Source organism: Pararge aegeria, chromosome 27 (genome assembly GCF_905163445.1).
Source record: "Pararge aegeria chromosome 27, ilParAegt1.1, whole genome shotgun sequence".
In the NCBI taxonomy this organism is placed as follows: Eukaryota; Metazoa; Arthropoda; class Insecta; order Lepidoptera; family Nymphalidae; genus Pararge; species Pararge aegeria.
The window spans coordinates 8073410-8092594 of record NC_053206.1 but is presented as its reverse complement, the minus strand read 5'-3'; the positions used below and the strand labels follow the sequence as shown (position 1 = coordinate 8092594).

Below are 19185 nucleotides of genomic sequence, written 5' to 3'. Positions count from 1 at the left end.
TTGTAGCTAAATAAGAAGTCTTGTGTTTGAAATAGTCTAAAATGGTTAATAATTGTAACGATAAGTATGAGTAACATACTACCTAACAGGTTAGCCCGCCACCATCTTTTACGGCATCATCTCCAGGTGAGATTGCAGTCAAGTGCCAACTTGTAGTGGAATAAAAAAATACAGGTAATTTATATATGTTAAACCACATATTAAGTATATGAATTTGATTCATTTAAATCGTAAAGATGATTGCAGTGTCACACTGCTACAAAAACAATTCATCCAAATTACCAATTAAAAACTCCGGAGTAAAAGTGGATTTGGCCCATAGACTGTTCTTTTAAAATTACATGAAATTTTATTCGATAATGGCGTCAGAGAGTATAAAAAAATATAAAAAAAAAAACAACTGTGGACATGTACGCTTTTGTTAGTTTACTATGCTATAAACCGTTACATTGATCAGTCTTTTTGTTTATGGGCTTAGAGAGTATAAAAAATATTTAAAAAATCAAATAGTGTTAACGTACACGCATTTGTTCCACAGTTGCTCAATTTACTATACTTTAACTGTTAAATTGATCAGCCTCTTAGTAACTTTCGTATGAAACGGTTATGCGATTTAAACAATACCATGACAAAGTAAAAATGTTAGATTATAATTCAAAGTCCTTATAATTCTCAACATATTGCTTTGAATGTACTTACTGTTATAGACTTGGAATAAATGGCTCGCTCGCTCTTGGTCTATTAGAGGCTATTTATTTAAATTTAGGATAAGTTATGTTAATTCGACAGCAGCGCCATCTCTCGTTCATTTGAAAAACTCCCGATTTTGATCGATCTATATAACTATAGATCTTTTAAGAAAATGGGCGTCTTTTAAATTGGTTATACATTAAGTAATTTATTTAATTAACTTATGTTATTATACTTAACTATATGTACCACTTTTTTCTAAGTTATACGCTGAGTTTTCAAGTATATATGTACCTACATGCTCGACGAAAATTCTGGATTATGTCATCATCCTTTATAGCCTATAATAGTCCACTGATAGACTCAACGCCTCGCCTAGCGAGAGGTCGCAGTAGATACTACTAGTTGCCATTATTCTTTTAGTTTTTTTTGACGTGACAACGTCTTATAATTCGATGGAGCCGGCTGCACGCACGAAAAAACATGACGTGTCCGGCGTTACCTCGCTCTGAGGCGTTCCAATCAAGTGAAAACGAGAGCGCGGAACGAGCGACAACGAGGAACAGTCGGCCTCCGCGTTCGACATCTGTCTCTCTCCTCACCTCACTCAAGTGTGAGCGATGCGTCCGCGTGGACAGCTTCTATAGAATAATACATTTATATGTTTTCGGCAAGGATGAAGTGCAGTGAAAAGTGAATGTGGTGTCAATTGCAACGATAATATCTATCAAACAAATAAAATTAAAATTTTCTTTTAAAAAATGCAACCATTCCATCAGTATTTCATTACGACGTTGTCACGTTCAACTATCGTCAGTAAGCCGACTTTACAGACAACCAATTTTTTTTTATTTGGTACAATCATTTCGGATCCATTTATAGATAAAGGGTTCAAAATCTCTGCCATTGGATTTTAGTGTGTTTAGAATTCATCGAGCACGTAGGTATGTATATGTGTGTAGACCTATATTAAAAAAAAAAATAGATGTAAGTAGGTTTTACTGCGAAAAATTTACGAATTTAAAACTATTTATTCTGTTTGTAGTAACATTTTTTACGCATGTATTGAAAGTGAATAAAAAAATAATACAAATTGCCTTTAGTTTTAATTATACAACAACCGATGGCCGGCGAAGTAGAGAGTACCTGTCGTAATTTATAATTCTACGAAAAAGTGATTTGACGTTAATACTAAAAAGGCGACTTAGGCCAAGCATATAAAACGTCATCAGAGAACGAGAAAAGAGTTGTTTTATTCTGAGTCTCAACCTTATTGGCACGACAAATCATAGAATTAAAATATTAATAATTGAGTACAAAATTGTAAGTTACTCCTGTTTGTGTTGTTCTGGTAAATAAACAAATTCTATTCTATTCTATTCTATTCATCAACAAAATGACACTCGAAATACTGCTCAACAATGTTAGTCGTGTACACGGACGTTTATGTTCTTTATTCTTTGGCAGCCGAATGAAGACTGCAGACCTTTTTCACCAGTTCACCAAACAGAAATAGAGATTGTGACGCTTCTTTTCCAAACTTCGGAAATATTAGTGCGAATCTCGTTAGAATTAATCACGACTAAACGATTTTTTTTTTCTTATAATAATAGAGGTCAGCGAGTATTTCTCGTAGGGAAAAGGCAAAGGTATATCACCGTACAGCCATTATAAGAAGTTAATTGTATTTTATTAATTTTTTTTTTTGTAATTCAATTAAGCAATAATTCCATCATGCGCCGCGTTTGTATTTGAAAGACAAACTTTTTAATATAAGTGTCAGTAGGTACACGCTAAAAATTAAAGAAAAACCAACCATTACAAAAAACCATTATTTTATTTAAATGCAAATCACTTTACAAAATATTACACATACAAAATGAATATTAATCAGATCAATACTATTAAAAAAATAACAACACAGTAATACTTAATACAATGTAACGTTTACTGGTTTATTAAGAATGAGAATTTAAGCATAATGACACATAAAAATAAAAAAAAACAACCGCCTTAAAATACTACTAACACTAAAACATCTCAATCGTTTAATAGATTTCATTCTATTTGAGAGAGTTTGACAAACACTCTAAATGATTTTATTTCTATATTTCCACCAATAAAATAATTTTGAAAAATTCAGATTTGAACCTAAATTTGTAATAAATAAAGTCATGGGTAAGAAAGGTCCTAACTCCGCGTTTTGACTGAAGAACTTTCTTGGCTTCTTTTTGGTGAAAATCGAACTTTTAAACCAATGAGGTAGTATATAGATCAGTTTAGTGGTTATCTAGGTTCAACACGGAACGTATTTAAAAAAAAAAGACTAAATTTAACAAAGTCGCCATTTTGAATTGTATCTAAACAATTTCATTTAGCCAATGTCATTCGAGATGAATTATTACGATTCTATCAATAGTTTTACATACAAAATTAGTACATTCAAATCTGTCCAGGCATTTAGAAGTTATGGTTGAATAAAGAAAACATTTTTTTAGTCAGTCGTCCAAAAATGGTACAAAAACAAAATAGAAACTACTAAAAACTGGTAGGTATCTTAAAAACTAACTATTACAAAAATAAAAAAAATAAAAGCATACGCTTCAGCATCTTAAATAATTCACACTAAACATAACTATACTAAATCTTATTTAGTGTCACACTATAATATTTACATTGTGTTATCTTAAAAAAAACTTTGACACAATAATTGAACTCCACAATATGCCTCACCATCGCTTAAAGCAGTATTGTTATAACATTTTTGAAGTTTGGTTTCAGAATTATAATCCCTCAGTAGAATCGTTAAGATACGTTAAATGAAGTCATTTTAAGATAATACTAATTTTGTAAGGAAAGTGAATCTGATGTTTGGTCCTCAATGAACTACGCTAACTTTACTGTGAAGGTAACATACATACTCACATTAATATCCATTTTTTATATTTAATTTATCCGTAATCTATAGATTTATTAATCGGCTACTTTTGTTATTAGTGTCAAAAAATATCCATACAATTTACTAACCAAAACATTTTTATGACTCTTGTCATAAGGTTCAAAATTGCAAAATTTCGCTACTTTCTATTTTATTTTGTTACGTCACTATTCGGGGAAATGCGTACAAAAAAATAGCCAGACTACCTATCACGGTTCTGTAAGCGGTAATGGCTTTCTAAATAATATATCTTTATGAAAGTATAATTTACAGAAGCTGGAGTCTACCATAAATGAAAAAAAAAAAAAAAAACTTAACTGCCTACGAATAAAGCTTAGATTAAAGCCAGAAGAGAAAAGAAAAAAAAAAGCTTAGATTCTAAATTCGTAATTCTAATATTTAGATTACGTCATTTTCAACTGACATAATACCTTTATTTTTCTTCTGGCACTCGACATTTTAACAATTAACTTGGCTTATCGACAGATTACAGATAGATTGAACATAAAAAACGGACGTAAACTAACAAGTGACAGTAATTTCTATGCAATGAAAATAAAACCATTGGATTTGATTACGATTTTTACAGATCGCAGTTCAAAGAAAGTTAAAAAATATAGCCCCGCAACACGAACACGTTATATTGTAGTCAGTGCATGATGTGGACGGATACAATTTACATACTTGCATTTACATACTTGCAACGGAAAACTGTTCCAGCAATAAAAATATTGATTACGAATCAGGTAATCTTTATTGGCAATAGACTTACGTTTAGACGGTTTTTTTTTTCAGAATACAGATGTCACCACCCCTCCGCTGTTATAGGCTAATCATGAAAAACTAGAGTTTAACTAGCTAGCTTCTAGCACTCGTTGTAGAATCTACGCAAGCGCTTTTATCATCATCGGTATCGAAATGTGTTGTAGTGGATACTAATTTAGTTTTTAGTCTATCCATAGCTAGAAACGTATCAGTTTTAACGCCCCCTATATCATTGGGGGTATATTCGACGACTATAAGATCGTCGACACTAAACGTTTCCTCACGATGGCTCTTCATATGTCGTCCTAGGAATTCACAGCAAAACTGGAGATCGCATATTTTACAAGCGATATATTCTGTTGTATCTAACTGCGTATGCGACACCGTGTGTTCATAGCAATCGTTGGCCGTAAGGAAATAAACGTCGCAAATGCTACATTTGAAAAGTTTGTTTTTATTAAGCGATGTATCGCTTTCATTTTTAGCCGTGTTAGGTTTATTTTCTAGTTTATTAGCTTCTCCTAAATTGTTAGGTTTATTATTAGGTGTAGATTTGCCACTTCTATTAGTTTCTTCTGTAAAGGTAGGTTTATTATTAATTGTTTCATTTGCAAAAATATCGACTGATTTTGATAGTTTTTTAGTTATTTCGACTTTATTAGAATTTGCTTCGAAATTGCTAGATACAGGCTCTAGCGATTGATTATCTGGATTTGATACTCCACTTATATTTTCATAATTATTAACAGTGTGATATTTATGAGCTGAAGAGTCGGTTTTGGAGTTCGGTTTGTGATCATAGAACATTTTATGAATGCTTTCAACTACACTGTCATTAAAATCTGTCTTACTGTTTGTTACTTTCTTTTTCGCTTCTTTCACGTGGTGAATAGCGATGTGCTTTTTAAGGGACATTCTAGTGAAACGGAGGTCACATATTTCACAAGCATAATGCACTTCGTCGTGTTTATTATACATTTTATGACGTACCAAACTCTTGGGATGCACAAAATTAAGTCCACACTTCTCGCATTGATAAATACCAGATTTACGGACAAGGGTAGTTCTGTGGGCACTTGTTTCGGCATTACTGCTGCATTCAATCGCATTTGCAACATTTTCATCACTTTTCATATCACAATCACTAACTTGAGTTTTCTCCTCAGTGTTTGATGTAGCATCATTATTGTCACCTGGTAGATCTTGTAGAGCTACTTCCATAGGTATATCTGCTATTTCTGCTATACTCAGATCAGAAATTAAAGTTTCTTTCTTGCCATGGTGTGTTTTTAAATGCTTAGTATGAGTTATGGTGGTAAAGTTTATATTACACATTTCACAACTTCTAATGGCACATTTGGTTTCGTGATTCCTCTTAAAATGGTAATTGATACTACTGTAGGTCATGTAATACAAATCGCATTTCTTACATAAATAAATCCAATTATTTCCCCTTTTATATAATTTTCCTGTTTGCCGTAACGTAAGTAGATATACGACTTCCATGTCATTTGAACAATTCTGTGTTTTGTAATGCAGTTCTATCTCAGACGTGTGAAATGCGAATCCACAGGAATTGCATTTTTGGAAGTCTCTATTTTGTTCGCATACGTTTGCATGTTCAACCAGACCAGTGCCGGTTACAAATAATATTTTACAAATATTACATTTGTAATATATATTATGTAGTGGACACCGCGAGTCTCTCATCGACTGTTCTACACTCACATCTTTGGTTTCATCCTCAAAGTCGCAAGTCGTGAGTCGATCATCATCTATGCTTATTCTTGGTTTCTTGGCAATGGATCCTTTAAACTCTGGTACTGAAGCTTCACTATTTGTTTTATATTTATTAAACGTTCTATCGATTCGAGGTTTTTTAGCAACTTTTTCATTTGTTGACTGTGGTTTACGTTTTTGCGCAATGCAATTAGTAGCTACGTTATTGATTATTTTTTTATCGCTAAATTGGATCAACTTAATGTTTTTGCGGTTAAAATTTCTGATCGAGTGCATTTTGTCGTGCGCTTGTTTTCTTGAAGAGAGACATGTTATACCACACTTTTCGCAAGTAATTCTGCTGGGTTCTGATGAACAGGCATGTCTATTTATATTCGCTTCATGCCATATGCACATAGTACATTTTGAACATTGGTAGTAAGTCAATATTTTGTTTTGGAATTTGTTGGTTCCAACAAATGCTTTTCCTATTGACTTATTATTGGTCAGCCCTTTGTTATAAAACTTGTTTGCAACCATGGGGTTTTTATTTGCCTTTTTTAGTATCACACCATTTTCGAAATATATTATGTTCATGCTATTTCTGCTGAATTTCTCGTGATATTTGTAGTGAGAGGCCAAGTTTTGACTCCTGAAAAATAGAGGGCATTTCGGACATTTCTTTTTGCTGTAATAATTTTCACAGATGTGCCTCTGTACAGTATTTTTACCAACGCAAAGGTTACACTGTTTGCATTTGTAAAAATTGTAGACAATTTTTTTATTAGCTTTAGTTTTATCATAGTAGTGGTGATATTGGATATGGGATTTGTATCTATGTTTGTTTATCAGTTTGCCGCAATGCTGGCATCTGATGAACTTCAGTCCGTCGGGTTTCTTTTTCTGTTTACCCTCACCCACATTTAACTCAGCAATTTCATTGTGTTTGAGCTCAGTAACACTGAATTGATTATCTGCATGAAACTCAATTATTCTGAATGACTTAACGTTTAGCTTTTTAAACTCATGCAAGCTTTCATGAATGATTTTTTGTGACTTATATGCAAATCGTAACTTGCAAACTGAGCAAGTAAATTTTCTAGCGCCCTCGCATCTATTGTTTTGCGAATGCTTCGCTACCCTGTTCGGTGCGATTATCACATTACATTTGCCACATCGATACAACGTCAAATTATATGGTCCATTTGAGACTGCCTTCATTCTGACACATCTAGTGAATTTATACATACTCTTGGATAGTATTAAATCTATTTGCTCTTTTGTTAAACTAGCAAATATTTCCGACCAATCATCCGATAGTAAATTCTCATATTTATATTTGAGTATTTTAAAGGAATCCTTGTCGAAATCGTCGCTTAGATGTAGTTCTTGATGCTTTTTGTAACACTCCTCCACGAAGTTAAGATCGCAAATGTTGCAATGTTTTATCGTGATGTTATAGCTCTGCATGTTGCAGAAATGGTCTTGACAATGCTCAACCACTTTATCGTATGTATCAATAACTATATCACATGCTTTACATAAGAACAATATATTCCATACTTGTTCGAGGGAGCGATACTTTTTGATTAGCTCGGGTATGTTTTCATTTTCAGCCATTTTATCATTTATATGATTTTCAGCCATTACATCATTCATTTCACTATCATTTTTTCGATTCATTTTATTTTTAGTCGGGTATTCGTGGAACTGTATGTGTAAATTGTAGGCTAGATCGCTGAATTTTTTGTTGCAGAACGCACAAATTTTCGGCTCCTCCGCATTGCACGAATGGTTTTTCAATGCTAGTACACTGAAAAAGTTCACTTCGCAGAGTTTGCATTTTTTGAATATCGGATAAGGCGGATTTATCCTCTTCTTTGTTTGTATGTTGGTGAATTTTAGTTCTTTGAGTTTCAGTTTTGGGAATTTCTTGTGAAGTTTACTGTGCCGCTGGAGAGTTTTCTTGGTGAAGCGCAAACCGCAAGATTTGCACGTTGAAGTAGGTCGGGTGGTGTTGCACTGGCCTACGTAGTGCTTGTCTGAGATCTTGTTGATTTTCATGTAACATTTGCAAGTTGGACAGTAGAAATGTGCCAATTCATTATACTTAGTGTAACCTTTACTTTTCGCTAATTTACTCGCGTTGAATTTAACTGAACTAACTTTAGTATTTTTCAATTGATATTTACTTGTACCTATTTGAAAGTTGTCTTCGCAGTCACTATCTTTGTGCAAATTTATAGGTAATTTAGCTTGCACATAATATATTATTATAAAGTCTCTCGCGGTGACCCCAGTGGCATGAATTTTCTTATGAACATCCATCGCTTTTGAGTGAATCCATAAATTGCACTCCGTACAATGAATTGCGGGCGTCTCAGCTTTGCATACATCTGTGTGGTGGGTCATAAAACTTTTTTCGTCGAAGCAATTTTTACACGTTTTGCATTTACACAATATTCTGTCTAATATATTCTTAGTGACTTCTATGACATTAAATTTCTCGGTAACATTATGTTGATAATAATGGTAAATTCTATCTTGAAATTTGAAAGTGCGCGCGCAATGCCGACATTTGAAATCACCCCTTTTTGAAATACACATTCTTGAATGTAGAACAGCTGATGTACACGAAATAAAATGTACGTGGCACTGATTGCATCTGAATAAAGTCGATTTCGGTAGCGGATAGGTCTCGCTATCCCGTGAAATAGATATTTTAGTTAGTTCTTTGGACAAAACGGGTTCTTTTTTACAGAAACCCAAATGTTTGGAATCTTCCCCGGTCCCCACCTGGCCATGCTTAGCAGCCAAATGTATTCTAACCGAATAATCTGACGAGAAGCACATACTGCATTGTGGGCATTTGAATTTGGATATTGTCTCAACATCACAGTCTTCCTCTCGGTAATATTCCAAATGGCACGCTTTGATATGTTTGTTATATTTTTGGCTACTACTCAATCTTGCGTTACATATACGGCATTTCAAGTCTGAATGCTTGAACTGGACGTCGCTCACCTCGTTCTTCGAGCTATGAATCATTTGCATGTGGATCCGTAGTTTGGCCATCCATTTGAAGTGACACGTGCATATTGTGCACACAACGTACCTATCCGGCCGAGCTAGAGCATTTGTTGATTTCGAACCGTCCGCGTAGTGCTGTGCTTTGTGCAACTTAAACGCCGCATTGTTCTCGAAAACTATATCGCATTTATCGCATACGAATTTACCCGGCAACAGTTCGTACGTGTGCCTCAATAAAGCTATTGTATTCGGGAACACAACATTGCAATGGCTACATAAAAGATTCTTATAGTCTATGTCATTCTCGTGTATAGAATGTTTCGCTGTACTTTTAACAGCTTTATTCTTACTGACTGCGACCAAGAAGGAGTGCGCGGTCATGTTGTGAGCATCGAAATCGTTGTCGGTGGGGAAAAGTATCTGGCATTCGTCGCAAAAACATGGGTTGCTTTCCAGAAACATTTTACAGTCCTCTAATACTACAGAAACATCTAGAATTACATTTTCTCTGTATCCACTTTTTTCGTTGGTGATCTCCGTTGTATGAGATTTGCTACCAAGTATTATTTTGTTTTGGAACTGTGTCTGCTCTAATAATGACTGTAGGATGTTCGTCTCTCGGACACTTACCCCTTCTGAAGCGTCTTGGTTAAAACTCTTCTGGGAACATGTTTCTTGGTAATCGGTATCATGAAAATCAGTATCTCCGTAATCAGTCTTTTGGGAATATGTCTCTTCGTTTCTAAACGCAGATGTACTGGGTTTGGATCCTATAATGATTCTGTTGTTGAAAGTTTTGAATTTGATGTCCTCTTCGAAAACAATTGGGGCTATATTGTAAGCATGATAATTTTCTTCTAGGTCCATTGAGGTGTCTGAAAAAAAAACCAGATTTTAATTTTTTTTATCTATATCTTAGAAGTCAGTTTCAGGAAGATAATATCGATTGGATAGAAGCAGGCGTTACTCCGCGGAAATCCATGATATATTGTAAAAACAATTATTCATTGTAAAGTCAACATCTCCTGGGGATGCTCCGGTTTCGGAGCGAAACGTGCGTAGAGGGTACATTGCCGAAGATCTGTTTGGTGTGGAGTATACCATACAGATTCTCCTGCTTTTCGCGGGCTATAGCAAATTAACCTTTATTTGCATAAGATAATATCGAGCCTTTTCCGCAAACTTGGCATAACTACATTAAACCAAAGTTGGGTTTTAAAAAAAAAAAACAATATTCATTCATTTCAAGTAGGTCTTAATATAATAAGAACTTTTGAAACGTCAAGTATGTCTATTGTAGTGACTCTGCCACTGGTTCAAAGGACAGTTTCTCCCGAAGAAGAAGCCGGCAAGAAACTCAGTAGTTGCTCTTTTCCAACATCATTTTACAATTTAACAGTCATTGTTCTATCTTGTGTGATATGAAAGCGGAGCTGTTTGCTTCCAATCAACCTTGTCATTAAGTAATTCATCAATGGTATAGTAACCTCGACGTATTAAATGTATTTATATACATTCTTTAAACTTATGTAATGATAAATCTAATAGTACCTTCGGTATCATGTTATGAAAGCATCCTGAGACCATACTGATATCACTAATTTATGACCGTTTCTATAATTCGATTGCTTATATTTACATTTTTTTATAAAGATTAATGTTTTGTTTTACAAAGATTAAATTTTTGTAATTTTATTGCCAAGCAACTGTGAGTATACCTATATCTTAAAATTGTTCACGGAGAGATTCAGAAAAATAATTTGGATTGATCGACAGCTCCTTTTGTAATATCAATAATTTTCAGCTCTCACAAGATAGAAAAATGAATGTTAAAATGCAAAATGTAAATTGTTGATGTTGGAAAAGAGCAACTGCTGAGTTTCTTGCCGGCTTCTTCTCGGTAGAATCTGCCTTCCGAACCGGTGGTAGAATCACTACAAACAGACAGACTTGACGTTTCAAAAGTGCTTATATTAGGCCTACTTGAAATAAATGAATTTTGACATTTTATCAACAATTTACATTTTGCATTTTAACATTCATTTTTCTATCTTGTGAGAGCTGAAAGCGGAGCCGGATGTTTCCAAGCAACCTTGTCATTAAAAAATTCATCAATTGTATAGTAACCCTACTGTAATAAATGTGTTTTAACAAATTCTTTAAACTTTTGCATTGGCAGGTCCAAAATAACCTTAGGAATCATATTATAAAAGCGTATACTCAATCCCACAAATGATCCCTGTACCTTACGCAGACGATATGCAGATGACACTAATTTATGACCATTTCTTGTAAGTCGACTGTTTATGTCCACTTTTTGTTTATAAAGACTAATATGATGTCTTACAAATACTATATTGTTATAAATATATTGTGAAGCTACAGTAAGTATGCCTATTTCTTTAAACTTCTCACGGAGGGATTCGCGTGATTTAAGTTTATATATTTACCGTACAGCTCTTTTCTGCAATATAAATATAGTTTCGATTGCTTTCAATGTGGATATCAATATGGCCGCATGAATTCTGACACCAAATCTGTATTTAAATAATCTTTCAAGGGTTTGATTCCACTCTGCTAAAAGGCTTCCAAATATTATGAATGCCAAAATAAAATTATACCTTCTTCCTTAATATCTTCAACTTCTGCCTTTAAAATTTTGATGTCGGGAAATATGTTCTTTATGCGGGGATTGTCCAGCACATCGTGCTCCTCAATGTCTATATCGTCATCCATTGTCTACGAAATAGCTAAAAAAGGATAAATTTGATATATTAATGAGGATAATAAACATATTCACTTAAGTGCATTATTTACTTAAGTACATTATTTACTTAAATACATTATGTACTAAAGTACATTATTTACTTAACTACAATATGTACACAATTACATTATTTACTTATGTATATTATTAACTTAAATACATTATGCACTAAAGTTCATTAATATATTCAAGTAAATAATATAATTTAGTAAATAATATACTAAAGTAAATAATGTTTTTTGTACATAATGTACTTAAGGACATAATGTATTTAAGTAAATAATGTACTTAAGTTAATAATGTATTTAAGTAAATAATGTACTTAAGTTAATAATGTACTAAAGTAAATAATGTACTTAAGTAAATAATGTTTTTAAGTAAATAATATACTAAGGTAAATAAAGTATTTAAGTAAATAATGTACTATAGTAAATAATGTACTAAAGTTAATAATGTACTTTAGTTCATAATGTAATTAAGTAAATAATGTATTTAAGTAAATAATGTACTTTAGTAAATAATGTTTTTTTGTACATAATGTACTTAAGTACATATTGTATTTAAGTAAATAATGTACTTAAGTTAATAATGTATTTTAGTAAATAATGTACTTAAGTACATAATGTATTTAAGTAAATAATGTACTTAAGTAAATAATGTTTTTTTGTACATAATGTACTTAAGTACATAATATTAAGTAAATTATTAACTTAAGTATATTATTTACTTTAGTACATTTTTTACTTACGTACATTATTAACATTATTTACTTAAATACATTTTGTACTTAAGTACATTATTTGCTAAAGTACATTATGTACAAAAAACATTATTTACTTAAGTACATTATTTACTTAAGTACATTATTTACTTTAGTACATTATTTACTTTAGTACATTATTTACTATAGTACATTATTTACCTTAGTATATTATTTACTTAAAAACATTATTTACTTTAGTTCATTATTTACTTAAATACATTATTTACTTTAGTACATTGTTTACTTAAGTACATTATTTACTTAAATACATTATGGGGATATATATTGGGGGATGGCGTCGCTCGCTGGCATGGCCAGGTGGGGACCGGGGAAGATTCCAAACATTTGGATTTCTGTAAAAAAGAACCCGTTTTGTCCAAAGAACTAACTAAAATATCTATTTCACGGGATAGCGAGACCTATCCGCTACCGAAATCGACTTTATTCAGATGCAATCAGTGCCACGTACATTTTAATTCGTGTACATCAGCTGTTCTACATTCAAGAATGTGTATTTCAAAAATGGGTGATTTCAAATGTCGGCATTGCGCGCGCACTTTCAAATTTCAAGATAGAATTTACCATTATTATCAACATAATGTTACCGAGAAATTATTTACTTTAGTACATTATTTACTTTAGTACATTATTTACTTCAGTACATTATTTACTTTAATACATTATTTACTTATATACATGATGTACTAAAGTACATTATTTACTTTAGTACATTATTTACTTCAGTACATTATTTACTTAAGTACATTATTTACTTAAGTACATTATTTACTTTAGTACATTATTTACTAAAGTATATTATTTACTTTAGTACATTATTTACTTTAGTACATTGTTTACTTAAGTACATTATTTACTTAAATACATTATGGGGATATATATTGGGGGATGGCGTCGCTCGCTTCCGTAATATATACCACCTTCTACAAGGCCAACCCTACACGTGTCCCCTGGGTGGTGCAAAACAAGCGACAACGCCGAGCAACAGGCGGCGGTCTGTAAATAACCTGTGTTCGGGCTCCCACAAGCCCTGAGGGACTAAGTCCCCTCAAAACAGCGTGGCAGTAGAACCTTAGGAAAGTGCTACTGGGATTCTTCCTAAACCCCTTTTTGTACAATGGAAAAGTGTAAATATGAGAGTGACTTGCCATGCACTCCGGCTAGCCCCCGGCGCTATCAGGTATCCGGGCCTGATTGTGTGAAGTATGTTACCGATGATTCCACAAGAGTGAACGACCAGGCTCCTGTGTCAGTGAATGTTACTGGAAGAAAGACTTTAACATCATAAGCAGCCCATTTAAGCTTTCATGTTAATCGAAATAACGTCAGGGAACTAAATCAAGAAAAAAGCCAAACATCTGCCTCAACTTCAACAAAAAGCATGATTCAAAACACAAATAAACCAAAGTACATGCAACAGACCTTTCATAAAAGCATGTTTATTACAAGAGAACGCAGCCGGTCACTTGGCAATCTACCAAGCATAAGAGACATACAAAAAAAACTAAAGAAAAAGACCAGATTGCTAAGGCCACAAATCCTGATGCACCCTGGCAAAGAGTACCAGAACAAAACCAAAAGACAACACAGAGTCATCCCCAAAACACTTTAAAAGAAGCAACATTCTAAATCAACAGCAACGCGAAAACAAAGATAACACTTCTGCAACTAATAACATTGAAATATCAATCAGTTTATCAATACTAAACGTTGAAGATAATACACAAAATACAGATGATTCTACCAAAAAACACAGAAAACCATCAAAACCACCTATATGGTGTTGATGATTTACAAAAACTCTCAGAACTCCTTGAAGAAGTAGCAAATAAAGAAGATTACACATACAAAATCATATCAAAAAACCAACTTATCATAACCTCAAAATCAATAGAAAAATATAAAGCTATCAATGATCACATCCGACCAAAATACCTTATTGGCCATACATTTACAAGAAAAGAAGAGAGATGTCCACGAATAGTCATTAAAAACTTACACTTTAGCACTCCAAAAGATGCTATAATTCAGGCTATAGAAATGACAGGAAATCAAGTGAAAGGAGAAATTGTCACTGCTAGGAAAAAAGGCACTAAAATTCCTCTTAACACATTCTTCGTGAATATGGTACAACATGATAATAATAAACGCGTTAAAGAAATACAGTACATATATAATCAGAGAGTCTTAATAGAAGACCCTAAAAGACAAACAAGCATAGCACAATGTGTCAGATGCCAACAATATGGTCACACTAAAAATAATTGTATGAGACCATTCAGATGCGTAAAATGTGCCGGCCCACATAAAATCACCATGTGTATTAAAGGGCCGACACACCTACTTTATGCTGCCTTTGCACAGGAAGTCATCCAGCTAATGCAATACAAGGGATTGAAAGTATATAAAGAAATATTGTCCAGAAAAATTCAAAAACCATCAAAATAATCCAGCAGAAGAGCTGTCATGTATTCTCACAAAGAAAAGGACACTATAGTACAAGGAAAATCACAAACCCAACTTTACAGTGAAGTAGTGAGGACTGAATTAGGAAGAAAAATGAACAGTAGAATTTTCGAAGAAAAACTGATGTATAACGTTGACAATATAAAGTCACAGCGCACACCCTACAGCTTAAAGAAGACACGCTGAAACAAATGATTCACAGCCAAAAAATAAATTAGAAACTCTTATCATTAATCAGGCAGAAAAGATAGACCAGCTCCTTCAACACATGGGCACTCTGATAAGTCTCATCACTACACTGTTGAATAAATTGCCCTAATAGGTTATTTGAGGATTGCTACCTGGAACATTAATGGCTTACTGCCAAATAAGGAAGATCTAGATATAGTTCTCAAAACAAACAAAATAGATGTAATCTTAATATCTGAAACACACCTTAACGACCGGGCATGCTTCAAACTTAAACATTACAGTGTGTACACAACAAATCACCCAGATGGAAGATCTCATGGTGGCACAGCAGTAATCATAAAAAGTAACGTTAAGCACAACATGCATAGTGAATTTAAAGAAAACTACTTGCAAGCTACAAATATCACTATAGAAGATAAAATGGGCCCTATAAATATAAGCGCTGTTTATTGTCCCCCTCCTAACAAAATCAAGGAAGAAAACTTCGCCTGTTACTTCAGGAGCTTAGGAAACAAGTATATATCTGGAGGAGACTGGAATAGTAAACACACTTTTTGGGGCTCCAGATTAATAACGACGCGAGGTCGAGAGCTAAAAAAATGCATGGATAGTCTCCATCTAACTGCATTATCTACAGGAGAACCAACCTACTGGCAGACAGATCGCAATAAAATACCCGACTTGCTAGACTTTTTCATTATAAAAGGACTCTCTCATATGCTTTACATTGTAGAGTCATATCTCGATACATCAAAATACATTCATTACAAGTAGGCCTAATATGAGCACTTTTGAAACGTCAAGTCTGTTTGTGTGTAGTGACTCTATGAAGAAGCCGGCAAGAAACTCAGCAGTTGCACTTTTCCAATGTCAACAATTTATATTTTACATTTTCAAATTCATTTTTCTATCTTGTGAGAGATGAAAGCTGAGCTGAATGCTTCAGCAACCTTGTCATTAAAAAAATCATCAATTGTATAGTAGCCTCGCTGTACTTTATATGATGTTTTTAATGTGTTTTTTTCCCAATTAAAAAAGGTTTAGATTTAGATCTAAAAAAATTTAAAGTATTCAAAAGTAAAGGATGTCCCAACAACGGATAAATGTTAAATGTAAAACGTATTTTTTGAATAAAAAAAAATTTTTTCATTTTTTTCAAATTTTTCATTCAATCACTAAGCCTTAAATGAGGGGTTTGCTGCTGTCCGCTGAGGAGTTCTGTCCTCTATCCTCCAATCACATTCATCAGATCCACACAAAGTTTGGGCAAAATTAAACACATATTATAACATCTATAGTACAAAAATAATTATATAAATTGGTTATAATTTGTCAGAGTAATGGTGTAAAATCGTCAAACACTCATACCCTTTCCCAAACGAGCCGAGCTTAATGTCAGGATAATAAGTATCCTATATTACTTCAACCACTTCCAAGAATATGTGTACAAAGTTTCATGAGGATCGGTTTAGTAGTTTTTGCGTGAAAGCTTAACAAACAAACTTACATTCACATTTATAATATTAGTAGGGATAATGTCAACAACTACAATGTCTTCAAAAGTATATCTGTAATTCATAACTAATATTCAGACTACCTCCCTGGCGCAGCGGAGAGCGCTGCTTGGAGGTCTCAGGTTTGCACCCTGGCAGGGCAATTTGGCAATTTATAATTTTGAATTTTGCCTGGCCTAACGTACGAGGCTTCAGCCGCGGCTAGTTACCTCCCTACCATCAAGCTATATAGCATTAAGGTGCGAAGTCGTGTGTAAACCAATTAGAGGTGTGGTTTAATACTATTAATTGCCATCCTGTTTACAGAGACATGCAGTATAGGAATTTAGAGCTCTGTATGAATCAGATTTATTTCAATGATAGAACCTGATTGGGTGCATGCGCTAAATTTATCTGTCTTACCCCTACCGGCTTCTGCTACCATCTGAGACAATATCATGACATAGCACTTGTTGAAATGGCAGACCAGGGATAATAAAACTACTTTAGGTTAAAACTTTGCACTCACCTTTCACTTTTTATATAGAAAACTGGATTTTCACTCAATTCAATGAAGATTTTTGTATTCTCCGGTTCGTGAATTGACCGACTTTAATCGCAGGTTACATTTTAGACTGTATTAGCATAAAACTTCGGGCAGTAGCCTATTTTGAATTCACATTATTTACCTAAAATATTCAGTGGTTCGTATGCAAATATGATGTTTTTATTGTCCATTTCTCTTCCTAACACACAAAACAAGGTTGGAGCTTGTAGTTAACCTGTAAATAATGCAGTTATAAAGAACATGAATACAAAATTGAAACGTTAGCTTCGTATAGTTTGATTTAATGGTCGGTCCGTTTTCGGCTTCATCAAGCCTAACAAATATGAAAATACAACAAAAAAATATTACCGAATTATATGTACTTCCGTAAAAGATTACAATTAGTGTTCAAACAGTTAGAAATAAAATAAAATAAAACACATAAAAATCCACTGTCCACCGTAATAACAACACTTTTTATAACCTCAATCTTTATGTTGTACTGTGGCTAGGGAATGGATTCTAGGATTTTGGAGCTGACCATAGACAAAGGCTTTTCGATAGTGCTTGTACACGATGCTTTAAAGTTGCGCAGGTGGTTTGATAGAAGAATAACATCTTCGTGGCAGCTTTGAAGTAAGAATCATCCGTATTTAATTTTATGCGTTAGCTTTATTATGCGATTTTTTAATTTATGTAGGGAATCTGTAGTAGTCTGAATATGCATTGCTTGCGATTAAATGGGTTGCTTCGGGTATATTCATTAAATCATAATCGTTTGCATTAAATAACAATTATTCTTATTCACCTTGGGCATTTATAACATAAGCATGTATTATTATCAACCCCTTACCACAGAACCCACGACCTACAGAATTAATAACATACAGAAACCACGTACACGACAGACGACTATACTATAGAGTATAGAAGCATCAAAAACCACTTCTGTAGTATTTCTCGAACTAGCGATTAATCACTTTATTCCATTTAGCAGTAATTATTTTACCTCTAATGTTCTAATTGTTTACCATAAAATGGGGAAAATGAAAAATTTGTGCGCTAGCAACGTTACGTTACGGGGAGTTTACACTTTTTTTAGACATACATAGTTCTATGAGCGGCCCACAACTGGGCAAGGGTCACATTTCAGAATGAGTGCGAATTGGTATACTTCAAACGCTGTTGAGATCAAAATGGAGAACTCTCAAGCAAGTTTACTTACAATGTTTTCCTACACCTTTAAAACAAATGATATTAATTGCTTATAATGCTCATAACTCTTTCTTACAATTACCATAGATTAATAAAAACATTTCAATTTCATTCTTCTCGTGTATTTTGTTTAATTTAGTTTTTGATTTTTACTGTTTTTAATTATTGTTATATAATAGTGTAGATGGGTCATAGGTTAGCAAATAAAGAATTACTATTATTATCTTATATATGTATTTCTTGTGTGCGTGTGTATGTCACTGAACTCCTCCTCAACGGCTGGACCGATTTGAATCAATTTTTTGGTATGCGTTTGGGTGGCATAGATTGGTAAGATCCTGGATGGTTTAGATTCACGAATCAGCCGGACAGATGGCCAGGGTCCGCTAGTTTATTATAAATGCGATAGTGTGTTTGCCCGATTGTTACCTAAGATCTAAGATTATTTGGGGCATATGTAGCTTGTATCCTGGAAAAGAAAATATTAATGCCACAGTTGGGTTATATTTAAAAAAAAAATTGTTACCATAGATTGTATGATTGATCGTGATGAAATTTCGCATACAAATAATTTGCATCCCA

The 19185-nt window shown here is 33.4% G+C and overlaps 1 protein-coding gene across 1 annotated transcript; it reads right to left on the bottom strand.

Moving 5' to 3' along the window:
- Positions 1-2594: 2594 nt before the first annotated feature.
- Positions 2595-17867, bottom strand: LOC120635664 (zinc finger protein Xfin-like). Its single transcript, XM_039906745.1, has 4 exons — positions 17758-17867; positions 17371-17623; positions 11764-11892; positions 2595-10017 (listed from the first exon to the last, which is right to left on the bottom strand). Exons 3-4 carry the CDS (start codon positions 11876-11878, stop codon positions 4487-4489), a joined length of 5646 nt encoding a protein of 1881 aa, XP_039762679.1. The 5' UTR covers positions 11879-11892; positions 17371-17623; positions 17758-17867; the 3' UTR covers positions 2595-4486.
- Between the last annotated feature and the right edge of the window lie 1318 nt (positions 17868-19185).